The sequence below is a fragment of the Tupaia chinensis genome, unplaced genomic scaffold, assembly GCF_000334495.1.
Source record: "Tupaia chinensis unplaced genomic scaffold, TupChi_1.0 Scaffold000688_1, whole genome shotgun sequence".
NCBI lineage: Eukaryota > Metazoa > Chordata > Mammalia > Scandentia > Tupaiidae > Tupaia > Tupaia belangeri.
The window spans coordinates 6,180,792-6,195,550 of record NW_006160211.1 but is presented as its reverse complement, the minus strand read 5'-3'; the positions used below and the strand labels follow the sequence as shown (position 1 = coordinate 6,195,550).

General features: G+C 39.1%; 1 protein-coding gene across 1 annotated transcript in view; it reads right to left on the bottom strand.

Annotated features, from left to right (window-relative positions):
* LOC102485967 (RNA-binding protein 48-like) overlaps positions 1-14,759 on the bottom strand; it is a 19,170-nt gene that overhangs the window by 2,364 nt on the left and 2,047 nt on the right. The window contains exons 2-3 of the mRNA XM_006160589.2: positions 14,363-14,376; positions 13,359-13,423 (exon numbers count right to left, since the gene is read on the bottom strand). Of these exons, the coding sequence (XP_006160651.1) occupies positions 13,359-13,423; positions 14,363-14,376 (79 nt within the window). The remainder of the gene's footprint in view (positions 1-13,358; positions 13,424-14,362; positions 14,377-14,759) is intronic.

Genomic DNA, 14,759 nt, shown 5'->3' with positions numbered 1-14,759 from the left:
CAAAAAGGGGCCACAGCTAATTTTTTGTTTTTTTTCTGAAAATTTTTTTTTTTTTTTTTTTTTTAGTTTTTGCCATAGGGCACATGCACTTGCTAGACAGAGAGAGAGAGACAGTGAGAGGAAAAGTGAGAAATCACCCCCCCACCCAGGGGGGATGGCCACATTGCAAGCCCTTCTTCTCCATTTTCCTCTTGGGATTTTAGGTATGCACGCATATGTGCTCAGCATGATTCTCCATGTGGGATCTAGCACCTTGACCTCCACACCACCTACTGGTTTCCTCTGAAATTTTTTGTTACCGTGTTCAACAATAAGACAATGTTTAAAATGATATAAAATTATCACTTATTGTCAAATTTTTTTATTGAAATATAACAGACATATAGTAAAATGCACAAATCTTAAGTATATAGCTTGATGAATTTCTCTCTCTCTATCTCTCTCTATATATACAAACACTCTTAACAGGGTTTCATACCATGACTCCCACCCACCCCTGCCAGCCTCCCAGCTGGTCAGGATCCTGGGCAAACACACCCAAGGTAAACAGTTTTCTGTTTTGTTTTGTTTTGTTTTGAATGGGTCTGAAGTCCAGCAGGCTAATTTAGATCTCTGAAACATGGTAATAAAAGCACAATATATTTTGTAAACACAGAAAAAGTAAATGTTGATTCTTCGTAGAAGACTTACCCAAAAAAGGTATTATTTGGGTTCGTTATTGAAAAAAAAATATGATTATATAAGGCAACAAGAGTGAGGAATGACTTCAAGTAAAAGGAACATGATAAGTTGGAGGGAGGGACCAGTAGATGGTATAATGGTTACATTGCTGGACTCCCACGTACTCAACCATGATTCGAGTACCAGCGGCTTGAAAATCACACTGGGCGTGTGCGTGTGTACATACCCAAGATCCCAAGAAAATGAAGGAGAAGGGAATACAGTGTGGCCATCTCCCCCAGGGGATTTCTCACTTTCTGTCTCTGTCTCTCTGTGTGTCTCCAGTAAGCACGCGCACCCTATAGCAAAACTCTCTCTTAAAAAAAAAAAGGAAAGAAAGGGACCAGCAGTTAGTGTAATGGCTATGTTGGCGGACTCCCATGTAGTCAACCACAGTTCAAGTCCCAGACCTGGTGGCTTAAACTCACGCCGGGCGCATGTGTGTGCATGCCCAAGATCCCGAGAGGAGAATGGAGGAGAAAGGACTGCAGCATGGCCATCCCCCCTGGGGGGTTCTGTCGCTCTGTGTCTCTCTGTCAAACTCACACGCCCTAAAACAAAAACTGAAAAAGAAAAAAAAAGAGAGAGAGAGAGAGAGAGAGAGAGAGAAAGGAAAGAAAGAAAGAAAGATGTGGGAAATGAAAATTTGACTTATTCAACTTATTCATAAACAGAGTTCAACATGGTTAGAACATGGCTAATAGGAAAGTGACTACTAGGAAATCACGCTGAAAAAAGAAGCTGGAAGCCTGGTCCTGTAGTACAGTGGGTAAGTACTGAGCTGGGTCCCACATAGCAACTGTGGTTCAAATCCTAACCCCAGTGGCAACACACAGGCCTAGAATTTTGCCAGGATGGAGGAATGAAGGAAATAGGGATTGTGGACCAGGCACTGTTGGAGGGGTGTACTCTCTCTGGAATGTGTGGCACTCTCTGACAAAAAAAAAAAAAAAAAAAAAGACTGAGTCCAAATTACAGTGGGGTTTCTATGTCTTGGAGTTTGGGCTTCTCCTGGAAAGGCAGACAAGAGAAACCTTTGACTTAAAAAGGAGCTGGTCAAAAACAATTTTGAAAATGGAATTTTCTTGGCTGTCTGGCTGCCTTTTTTCCTTCCTTCCTTCCTTCTTCCCTCCCTCCCTCTCTTCCTTCCCTCTGATAAATTCACTACTACCTATCCCTTCAGAGTAAGAGAGTATCACTGCCTTTATGTAGCACTACCAGCCATCAGTGTTTTTGTTTCTGCTTTGCAAAAAAATGGAGCAGTTATGTAGCTTCATAGAATCAGAAACGCCTTATTATTCTGATTTAGACACAGCATCAGCACCAGGTTTGCACGTGCAGAGAGGAAAAGTGAGAAATCACCCCCCAGGGGGGATGGCCACACCACAATCCCTTCTCCTCCATTCTCCTCTTGGGATCTTGGGCACTCACACACACACACGCCCGGCGTGAGTTTTAAGCCACCGGGTCTGGGACTCGAACCACGGTGGACTACGTGGGAGTCCAGCGACATAGCCATTACGCTAACTGCTGGTCCCAGTATCACTGCCTTTATGTAGCACTACCAGCCATCAGTGTTTTTGTTTCTGCTTTGTAAAAAAATGGAGCAGTTATGTAGCTTCATAGAATCAGAAACGCCTTATTATTCTGATTTAGACACAGCATCAGCACCAGGTTTGCACGTGCATTTTTTGGGGAGAGCTTTTTGCTATAGGGTGCGTGCATTCACCAGAAAGACAGAGACAGAGAGACAGAAAGCGAGAAATCACCCCCCAGGGGGTGTGGCCACACCACAATCCCTTCTTCCCCATTCTCCTTTCGGGATCTTGGGCACCCACGCACACCATCTGCTGGTCTTGCAATTCATAGTTTATAATTATATTAAAAAGTAAATAGAGGGACCAGTAGATGCCGGAATGGTTACATTGCTGGACTCCCACATGGTCAACCACAGTTTGAGTCCCAGACCTGGCAGCTTCAAACTCATGCCAGGCACGTGCCCATGTGTGCCCAAAATCCTGAGGGGAGAATGGAAGAGAAGGGACTGTGGCTTGGCCATTCTCCCTGGGAGGTGATTTCCCAATTTCTGTGTCTCTCTCTCTCTGGCGAGTGCACATGCCCTATAGCAAAAATCCTCTTAAAGAAAAGCAAACTGAAATAGGCAAAATGAAATAGTTCGACTCAATATATCCACACTATTATTTCAATACAGAAATGCATAAAATGGATATTTTACTGTATTTTTTTTATACCCAAGTCTTAGGATCTAGTGTAGCAGACCCTAATTTGGGTTTTAGATTGTCATTGGAAACACTTCCCTGTAATTAGAACATCTACAGGTGAAAAAGTAGATTCTACCCAGCCACCATAGCACAGGCTGGAGATCATGTGGGAAGGTTCTGAGCTTGCATCCCGGTTCTGCCTCAGTACTCTGGGTACACCATGATCCTGGCTATCTGCAGAACTAGCGAGGACTGTGGCGTGAAGACCCTGTGAAGGTGCATGTGCTTTCTCTGTCTCTCAGGAAAGAAAAGAAAGGAAAAGAAGAGAAAAAATAAAATAGATTCACATACCCTAGTAGTTCCTAACACCGTTAAGAACTTCCAATAGCTGAATCAAGTATAGTACCAGTTTTACGTTAAAATTTACATTATTTAAAAAGCAAATTTTAAATTCAGACCCTCAGTCACACTAGTTACATTTCAGGTGCTCAGTAGTTACATGAGGCTGGTGGCAGCCATGCTGTACAGCTCAGGACTATCATTTTAGAGAACAAGTATTCTCATTGCCATGCCCCTGGCGTTAATAAAAGTAAATTTTGCAAGTCTGTGCTACCTTTACTTCTTTTCCCCTTACCTCCTGTTTTTTTGTAGGCATAAATTTTCTGCTATATTCAATAAATTTCTTATATTCCAGTTTTCTTCTTCAGCTTCATGGCAGGCCTGGCTACCCTAAATAGAAGCTCGGGGCTACTGTTAGCCCTGCTCTCTCCCCTGTCGAGGGATTTTATCATTATTGTGAAATAGACACATTATCTTCTACTTCTTCCAAGTATATCCCTCAGGTATAAAGGAATTATAAAGAAGTTTCTTAAAGCTCTTCCCTATAATTAGATGCTATTACAAATAAGATACATCACACATTTCTTGGAACAAAAATAGTAGGAGGCACTTGAGAAAACAATAAAGAACTTTGGCAGACCATGGGCAACCCTCCCGTCTGCATCAGTACCCTAGGATAGGGTTCGGGAAACAAGGCATGTTTGTGTCCAATGACCACCTAATAGAGAGAAAAGAATATCTGTTGTCATGATTCACTTCTGCTGTTAACTAATTATGAGTCACTGGTAAATAATATAAATTAGTGTGCTTTCCATGGTATACACTGATAATTGCTTCAGGATTGTGTAGGCATAAGCACAAAGGGATGATCGCTTTGCGAGCCAGACTGGTGTTCTAAAAACAGCCTAACACTGAAGTCAGCGAAATGTGGATTCAAATAAGGAGTGAAGTAGTCTATCTACCACTCTTTACCATTTTAGTAATACCCTTTTAGAGAACTGAAAGTCAGAGGATGGATGGTGCTTCAGCAGTAAAACGTGATGCTCTATGGAACACCACACCCACATGGAAAACTAAGCGTCAAGAGCCTGTTGGAGGATGCCTATCTCTCGGTCGCTCTCATTCTCTATTACTCTTGCTCATAGAAGAAATAAATAAACTTTTTAAAAATGGCCATAGCAGGGAAACCTCAGATGATGTAAAGGTTACATTGCTGGACTCCCACATGGTTGACTGGAGTTTGAGTCCCTGACCTGGCAGCTTAAAACTCATGCCAGGAGCATGTACGTATGTACCAAAAATCCAGAGAGGAGAATGGAGGAGAAGAGACTGCGGTGTGGCCAAATCCCCCCAGGGTGGGAGGTGATTTCTTACTTTCTTCTTTCTGTCTCTGTATCTCCAGCGAGCACACACGCCCTATAGCAAAAATCTCTAAAAATAAAAAATGGCCATAGCAACTGTAGTAGAGGAACAAGTTGCCCTACTTTCTAAACTATATAATCTCACTGAGATTTTATAATCTCCAAGCTTCTAAATACCCATAAAAATGTCTAAACTTTGCAAGGCCAGAATGATATTTCTCAAGATGTGACAATAATTTAATACTTTTGTAAAGTAACAGCATCTTACTATGACATAATTTAAAAGAAAAAAGTCTTCTCTATCTTCATCTTAAGGTGGCTATTATAATTTTGGTATGTTCCAATTCAGTTTTTTTCAATAGTGAACAAACATTATTATGCTTCTCATTTAACACTATGTCATAAGCATTTTTCTGTGTTGCTATTTGACTTTCACAGTTGTTATTTTTAGTGAATACAGAATAGGCCATCAAATACATTAGGGCCTTTACTAAACCATCCCCCTATTGTTGACACATAAATTGTTTCTAGTTTTTCATTGTCAGGAAACTGGTGAACATCTTTAGGCATATGATTTTAGGATAAAGCATCAGGTATGGCATTTTGGGGTCAAAAAGACTCTGAAGTTTTTATGGCTTTTGGCGTGAACTGCCAAATTTCTTTCCAGAAGGACTGTATTAATTTACAGTGTCTGAGGCCAGCTGATGGCACAGTGGTTAAGGCCCTAGACTCCCACATGGCTGATTGCAGTTTGAGTCCTAGACCTGACGGTGTGCTTTTTCCCTTCCCCTCTCTCTTTCTCTAACTCTCTCTCTCCCTCTCTCTCTTTCTTCCCTTGTCTCCTCTGGTAAATGCATATGCCCTGTAGAAAACTGGAAAACGAGACCAGCAGATGGCATAATGGTTACATCACTGGACTCCCATATAGTCGACCATGGTTCAAGTCTCGGGCCCGTTGGCTTAAACCTCACACCAGGCGTGTGTGCATGCATGCTCAAGATCCTGAGAGGAGAATGGAGGAGAAGGGATTGCAGCATGGCCACTCTCCAGGAGGTGACTGCTTGCTTTCTGTCTCCTTGGTCTCTCTGGCAAGCGCACATGCCTTACTGCAAAAATATCTTTCTTTCAAAAAAAGAAAATTAGAAAATGATAATAATAATAAATAAAATTAAGTAATTCTCTAAAAAAATTCACAGTGTCACTAGCTATGTAAATATAACTCAACGTACATGCACTTGAATTAAATATTATAAATATGATCTTGGCATAATTTCACTGCCACATAAAAAAGTCACCAATTTATTTGTGGCATTCTTCCTTTCACATATACATATTCATTTACCCTAAAATACATAATTAAATATTTTTTCTGAGAGAGATTTTTGCTATAGGGTATGTGTGCTCACTGGAGAGACAGAGAGACAGAAAATGAGAAATCACCCGCCAGGAGGGATGGCCACACTGCAATCCTTCTGTTCCATTCTCCTCTCGAGACCTTGGGTATGATGCATGTGCACCTGGAGTGAGGTTTCTGTGTGTGTGTGTGTTTTAAAGAATAATTTGATTTTATTTATTCATTCATTTGTTTTAACTTGACCAGAGAGAGACACACAGAAAGTAAGAAAGCAAGCCACCAGGTCTGGTACTCAAACCATGGTTGGCCATGTGGGAGTGTCCAGTGCCTTAACCACCATGCTGCCTGCTGGTCCCTCACCTGGAGTGAATTTTAAGCCACCGTGTCCTAAATTGGAACCACAGTCGACTATGTGGGAGTCTACTGACATAAACATTATGCCATCTGCTGATCCCCATAATAACAGATCTTTACATATATTTTTACATGGCATTGTGACCTTTTTCCAATAGCCCCTTTTTTATTTCAGGATTTCTACAAACAAAATAACTGCTGATTCATTAATATTCAATACTGAGATACCATCTTGATTTTAGGTCATCATTATTTTAAATTAGAATGTCTCATAAACATTGTACAGCTAATGGGGACCAGCAGATGGCGTGGTGATTAAGATGCTGGACACTCCCACATGGCTGACCACGGTTCGAGTCCTGCACCTGGTGGCTTGCTTTCTCACATTCTCTTTCTCTCTCTGGTCAAATTTAAATAAATTAATGAATGAATAAAAATAAACAATTATTTTTTTTAAATTGTACAGCTAAAAGTTTATGAAAAGGACAATAATTTTGCAGGCTTGTACTTATAAACCTAAGAAAGCTTCATTAATTGGGAAAAATTTATCTTTCTGATGGTAAAAATCTCAATTAAATCAACTGTGTTATCCCTGCCAATTTCATTACTTAGTTTAACCAGGAGGAACTTAAAATAGCATAGATAAATGAAACTCCATAGAAATCTAATAATCCTTTTGTTCCACAAGTTCAACCACTCGATTTCCTCCTATTTCTATGTTGTTTGTTGAAACTACTAGCAAGGTTTACAAATTTGTTAAAAGAAAAAATGATTCCCAGACAATCACTGTTCGAAAACACTTCTTTTTTCCTTTCTTTTTTTTTTTTTTAAAGGTTTTTGCTATAGGGCGTGTGAGCTCACCAGACAGACAGAGAGAGACAGAGAGACAGAAAGTGAGAAATCACCCCCCCCTCTCCCCCAGGGGGGATGGCCACGCCACAATTGCTTCTCCTCCTTTTTCCCTACTAAAAATAGTAACAACAGCAGTTTTAAGAATTGTGTTACATGTATTACTTCCATTTCATTCTTAATCAGAATAGTTACATGTATTACTTCCATTTCATTCTTAATGCAATTCTATTGGGTAATATGTGAATAAAATCATTCCCATGGTTTATCTATGAGGAAACTAAGGTTCAGAGCTACCATTAAGTGATTTGCCCAAAGATAAATATCTAATAGGTGGTATGACCAAGACTAAAAACCAGCATCATCTCTTAGCCAGGAATTTTTCCATTTTACTGTAATAAAAGGGATGACACTATACATCTGAAAGCTCTCTGCCTGATCATATATATGCATTTTTCTATAGTGACTAATGAGATTATTTTGTACTGAAATATGATTATCCCATTGCAGTTGAAAGAATAAAGCCTCTATTTGCAGAATAGATACTTTTACTGAATGAGCCCATCCTACATATCTTAAAAGTAGATCTTCAATAAGGAAATCAGAACTGTGCAGGCCAGCTCTAGATAAGTAGACATATCTCCTCTAGACCTGCAGGAGCAGATTCTAAGTGGTAAGCTTTAGAGATAAGCCTAAAATGTAAAGGAACACAAGACACTGAAGATGGAAAAATTATAAAGATCTCTTTATTTCTAGGTTTCCTTGGGTTTCACCAGATCTAACGAATTAGATCATCTTTGTGCTTCTCACTCTAGAAAACACCTAATCATAGGGTAATTATGCAGCTTCCTTCTAGAGCATCTAACATCATTAAAGGTTTTGGGAAGTAAAATACTACTTTACTATTAAAATAAATCCCATGTAGATTTTATGGGAAAAAAAGTAATCAATATGGTTTTTAGAAAAAAAAGAGTAATTTTAATTTTGTTAATTTTCTTATTGTATCTGCTTTCTAGTTCATGCTTTCTATCCCTTTTATTATTATCTTTTCCTATTTTTCTTTGAGTTTACTTCTTTGTTATAGTTCTAATATCATAAGAACACATTATTTTGGAGACTTCCTTCTTTTTTAATGTAAGCATTTAAGGCTTGTTATTGCTCTCCGAGCATTCCTTTTACTGCACCCTCTGAGGTTTGATCTGCATTGTTTGATCAATTTTAAGTATTTAAAAATTTCATCATAATTTCTTCTTAAATTCAAGAGTTATCTAACAGAAAATGTGTTCTTTTCTTTTCTTTTTTTTCTTTTAAATTTGCTAGAGGGTGTGTATCGTAGCTAGAGAGAGACAGAGAGGGAAAGTGTGAAAGCACCCCCCCCCCAGGATGGATGGCCACACCGCAATCCCTTCTCCTCCATTCTCTTCCCAGGATTTTGGGCACACACACAGGTTGGTATACTTTCTTTTCTTTTCTTCTCTTTTCTATTTTCTTTTCTTTTTTAGAATTATTTAATTTGGGGTCAGGAGGTGGTGTAGTGGTTAAGGGCACTGGACTCCCACATGGCTGACCAAACAGGAAGTGGCTTGCTTTCTCACTTTTCCTCTCTCTTTCGCTCTGTCCCTCTCTGGTCAAATTAAAATAAGTAAATAAATAAATAAAGTTAAATAAAATAATTCTTTTTAAAAAAGAATTATTTAATTTTATCATTATTATTATTACTTTAATTTGCTATAGGGCATGTTCACGAGAGGGAGAGAGAAAGAGAGAGAGCTAGAGAAAACAAGCTGCCAGGTCTTGGACTCAAACCATAGTTGGCCATGTGGGAGTGCAGTGCCAATTAGTGTGCTTTTCAAGCCACCAGGTCTGGGACGCGAACGGTGTAGTTGGCTAAGTGGAATCCAGTCTCCATAACCACCATACCACTGGCTGGACCACAAGGGAATTTTATTTTTCTGCCCCCAATTTCTTTTCTTTTTATTTAACTTTACTTATTTTATTTTTTTTATTTACTTATTTATTTTTAATTTGACCAGAGAGGGACAGAGTGAGGGAGAATCAGAGTAAGAGAGGAGAGAGAGAGAGAAAGTGAGAAAGCAAGCCACCAGGTCTGGGGCTTGAACTGTGGTCGGCACTGTGGGAGTCCAGTGTCCTTAACCACTATGGCACCTGTTGGCCCTATGTGCTCCTAATTTCTAACTTAATGAAATATCTATTCTTTCAAGTTTGTTGACATTTCTTCATAGCCCAGAATACATTTGTAACTGTTCTGTGTGTGCTGGGAAAAATATGTATTCTGATTGTTGGATGCTCGCTAGGTCAAAAATTTTTGTTCCCAACTTTCTATATATTTTGCTAATTTTTTGTCTGTTTATCCTATCAGTAATGACAAAGATGTGTTGAATCTCTCACAACAGTGGTACCTTTGTCAATTTTTTGTAGTTCTATACATTTTTGCTTCATATATTGTGATGCTATTTTATTAGATGCACACATATTTCTAGTTGCTCTAGCTTAGTGAATTGAACCTTCTATCATTGTATCATAACCATCTTCATCCCTAACAACACATCAGCTATCTATTAACTAAAGGGTATACCATCCCCATCCTTGATGTTCTTGTGCTTTGGGATTATTTCTTATAAACAGCATATATCTGAGTTTTTAAAAACTATCTTCTGACTGGTGAGTTTACTGACATTTATATTACTGTGCTTATTGACATGTTAGGAACTTTTTCTATCATCTTCATTTGAAAATTCAGTTTGTCCCACTTTTTGCTTCTCACTTTTAAAAAACTACTAATACAGGGGCCAGCAGGTAGTGTGGTGGGTAAAGCCTTGGACACTCCCACATGGCCAACCACAGTTCAAATCCCAGACCTGGTGGCTTGCTTTCTCACTCCCCCCTCCCCCCCGTGTCTTTCTCTGGTCAAAATAAAATAAATTAATGAATAAATGAAATTAAATAAATAATTCTTTTTAAAAATTACTAATACATATATAAAAATCTGTAATTAGACAAAAATGTTAGTACATCCTCATACCCCTATCTTTCCCTTCAATCCTACTTTCTGTAATGTTGATATTATCTAAACACTTCATTTCTTCTACATTTTTATGAAAGTACATTCTCTATTTCCTTGGGTCTCAGCATTTTTTTTTAAGGCTTTTGCCATAGGGTGTGTGTGTGCTTCCCAGAGAAAGACAGTTTGTGAGAGGAAAAGTGAAACATCACCCACCCAGGTGGGATGGCCATGCCGTAAGTTGGTCATGTGGGAGTACAATACCTTAAACCACTATGCTACCTGCTAAACCCATGGTCTTATCATCTTTTACTTTAGTTATTCATTTATTTATTAGTTCTTTTTCAGAGAAATTTTTGCTATTGGGTGCATACACTCACCAGAGAGACAGAGAGAGAGGCAGAAAGCAAGAAATCACTCCCTGGGGGGATGGCCATGCCACAATCCCTTCTCCTCTCCTCCATTCCCTTCTTGGGATTTTGGGCACACATGCACACGTGCCCAGCATGAGTTTTAAGCCACCAGGTCCAGGACTTGAACCATGGTCAACTACACGGGAGTCCAGGCATCTGCTGGTCCCAGTCTTAACATCTTTTAATAATGAATATCACAAAGGCAACCCTCAAACATCTATTTTTATATTAATTTTTGTATCTCCTATAGTTGTTCTTAAATAAAATCAGGCACAGTTTATATCAAACAAATGGCAGGAAGAAGTGAAGACCAATTTCTTTCCCAATTTATTCTCTCATTGCCTCCTACCCCAAGCCATATCTATCATTCCATAAACATCAGTTTGAAACACCCAACTGCCCCCAGAATTTTGTTTTCTTGATATCTTGATATCCTATAAACTAGGCATCATTCTCTCTACAGCTCCTTGAACTTGATCTTATCAGAGGGAGCCAGTAATTTTCCTTGTCAGTATTTTGATAGAAAGCAGAACTGGAATTATCTCATATAATCCTTACAGTAATCCCATAAAGGTGGGCAAGGAAACAGAGATGCAGAAAATTTACTATGTAAAATGGTGATTCTAAACCATATATATTTGACCTCAAAGCCTATACTCATTCCATTCTCAAATTGAGGTTGAAATAAGTTATATTTCCAACCAGAAAGATTGACTTGGGTTTGAAGCCTAGCTTCACTACTTAATTACTCATAGGATCTTGTACAAGCCATTTATCTTCATAGTCCTTTTCATCACCAAAAGTCTGATTCTTTGATTATACTCTATGTTTCAGTAATTCGCAATGAAGCTTTACTTCACTGAAGTACGGCTGCTGCCACTATCATTCACTGAAATTGTTCTCCCCAAGGCTGCCGATCTCATCCTCATTGTTAAATAGATTAAACATGCCATGTTTAATGATGTTCTTCCCATATGTTATACTGTTTTATATTTCTTAATGCAATCAAGCATTATAGTTTAAATCAGAAAACCACCTGTAAGTTTGCAAAGGAAACTCTACTGACAAACATCCATGCAAGCAGTTTCATTTATATGTTCCGGAGAATGTGTTAAAAAGATGAGAAAATATTGAGGACACCATAACTAATCCAAGACGGATCACGCCTAAACATAAGAGCTAAAACTATCAAGTTTCTGAACAGAATAACTTCATGACCTGTGTTAGTGAAAGATTTCTTAGAGACGAAAACAAGCACCAAAGATATAAGGAAAAAAACTGGTACACTGAACTTCATCAGACTTAAAACCACCTAGGGTGTGGTAGTGCCCACCCTATGGCACATTTAAAACCATCAACTCACAAATGATGTTATTAAAAAATGAAAAGGGCTGGCTCTATGGCCTGGTAATTAAGGCACCATGGGATGGGTTGTGTGGTTTGAGTCCTAAACCCATTGGCTTTAGAAACACACCATATGTGCATGCCCAAAATCCCAAAAGGAGGGAAAGACGAAGAAAGGTTTCATCATGATCATTCCCCAAAGAGGAGAGCTCTCCCCTCTCCTCTTTCTGTTTCTGTGTCACTCTCTAGTGAGCAAGCACATGGGCACGTGCACACACATGAAGAGGAGAAGAGAGGAGAGGAGAGGAGAGGAGAGGAGAGGAGAGGAGAGGAGAGGAGAGAAAGAAGCAACCAAGAGAATCAGCTTTCCCACTATTAGAGTGCCAGGTCACAGACAAACAAAGGGAAAAGGATAGAATGATCCATGCAGTAATAGAATCAAATTAAAGACCTCAGCATAAACTTATGATTAGCCTAATATTGACACAGATGTTTACAAACATCAGTATTTATAGACATGAACACATGCACATATACATTAGTATAGTCAAGTTTACTTCTTTATTCTGTCAGCTGGGAATCCCCCTGTAGCAAGAGGTACACTCAGTGCCCCATCTTAGTTTCTAAAAGGGACTCTTTGAAGAATGGCTGATTCTAGTACTGGGGCAGGAAAAATACAATATGGACTTGGAGCATCTTGTAGTATTAGAAAATAAGTTAGTGCTGAAACAAACAGAAACAGAAAACAAAAACCCCACGGTGATGAGAATATGTCAAAGTGACAGAGAAACAAATTTAAGGAGTTGCCAGTGGCCAAAACAGGCCAACTTAATCAACAAAATAAAGCAGTATGGGAGTATAGCCAAAGTATAAGATACATACCCAAGAATCCATACTAATATAAATAAATGATTGACTAAATAGTGGGTAGAAAAAAACAAATCTCCTATACAGAAGAATTCAAAATGTTTACATAGATACATTTCCTTCAATGAAATATGGTATAATTTCCCACTCCCTAAGGGCAGGGTTTTTTCTTGACTCCCTTCCAAATAGTACAGTATGGGAAGGAGGAAAAGTAGTCATTTTAGGGTGGAAAAAACTGACAAACACTACTTTAGCCAGGTGTTCAAGAATAAGGCTAACATTGATAAGCCATATTGATAGCATGTACTCTTTCTTTTAAAAAGTTTATTCATTTACTTTTTGAGAGAGTCTCAACAGGGTAGACATGCTGTGATTCATTCCCAGTGCCAGCCTGAATCATGGGCATGAGTGCCTGGCATGCTCAGGGAGGTCCTAGGAGGTAAACCCAAGATCTTTCCCATGTGGGTCCAGTTAAGAAATCACTGCACCACCTCCTGGCCTGATAATATGTACTTTTGATGTGATAAGAAAGGTCCTTTACCCCTGTGTTCTTCTTCTTCAAAACCTGTAACTCCTGTCTAATCATGAGGAAAAAAATAAAGACAAATTCTGAATGAGGGGCAGTCTACAAAATAGTTGGCCAGTACTCTTGAATACTACCAAGGCCATCAAAAATAAGATGTCTGAGAAGAAGCCTCAGGTAACATGACTACTAGATGTAATGCAGTATCTTTAATGAGATCCAGAAACAGAGAAAGGCCAGTGGGTGTGAGGAAATCTGAATAAAGTATAGACTTCAGTTAATGTAACAGTATGGCTTCAATAATTGTGACAAATGTACTATACTAATGTAAAGAGAGGAAACAGGGGTGGAACATGTGACAACTTTATTATCTTCGTTTTTCTGTGAATCTATAACTATCTAAAAATTAAACATTTATTTTAAAAAGAGAAAGAACGTGAGAGAATATATTCAAAGTGCACATACTGGCCAGCCCAGTAGCCTAGTGGTTAAGGGAGCTGGATCTCATATGGCCACCCACCGTTCACTTATCAGTTCTGCTGGCTTGGAAACAATGGACATCTGTGATTGGATGCCAAAAACCCTGATAGAATGGAGAAATGGAGGAAAAGGGATTGTGGTGTGACCACATCCCCTTGGAAGGTTCTTTTTCCACCCCTGTCTCTGTCACTGATGAGCTCACATGCTCTCTGGCAATTAAAAAAAAATACACCTGGGACCAGCAGAGGGCATATGGTTATACTGCTGGACTCCCATGTAGTCAATCAATCATGGTTCAAGTCCCAGACCTGGTGGCTTAAAACTCATGGTGGGCCCGTGTGCATGGGTGCCCAAAATCCTGAGAGGAAAATGGATTGCAGAGGGGCCATCCCACCGTGCCTGGGGGGTGATTTCTCGCTTTCTGTGTGTGTGTCTCTCTCTTGCAAGTGCACAAGCCCTATAACAAAAATCTCTCTTAAAAAAAAAATACACATATGTGGTCAAACACTTTTACCTGAAATAGAATTCCTACAAACAAATAATAAAAAGACAACCAAATTTAAAACAGTAACTCAATTTTAGAAACACAGGCATGAAAAAAAATAAACTCCATTTCTCCTATTATACTCTGATAATTCACATCTAACATTGGATGTGTCAATCACTTCTACAGTGGACACCAGCTAGGTGTCTTCTACTCCAATTCAAGTCTGAGACTATCTACTTGGACATAATGTCAGACCCCATAGGTTGAGGGATCAATCCCACAAGACTGTCTCCCACTTCTGATGCCAATGGCAAGCTCCAGGTTGATTTATTATACTTGTGTTTCTAGCTGACTAGCTGTAAATCGGGGTTCCCATGACCCAATCCTAGGGTTCAATTAATTTGCTAGGACTCTCACAGAATGT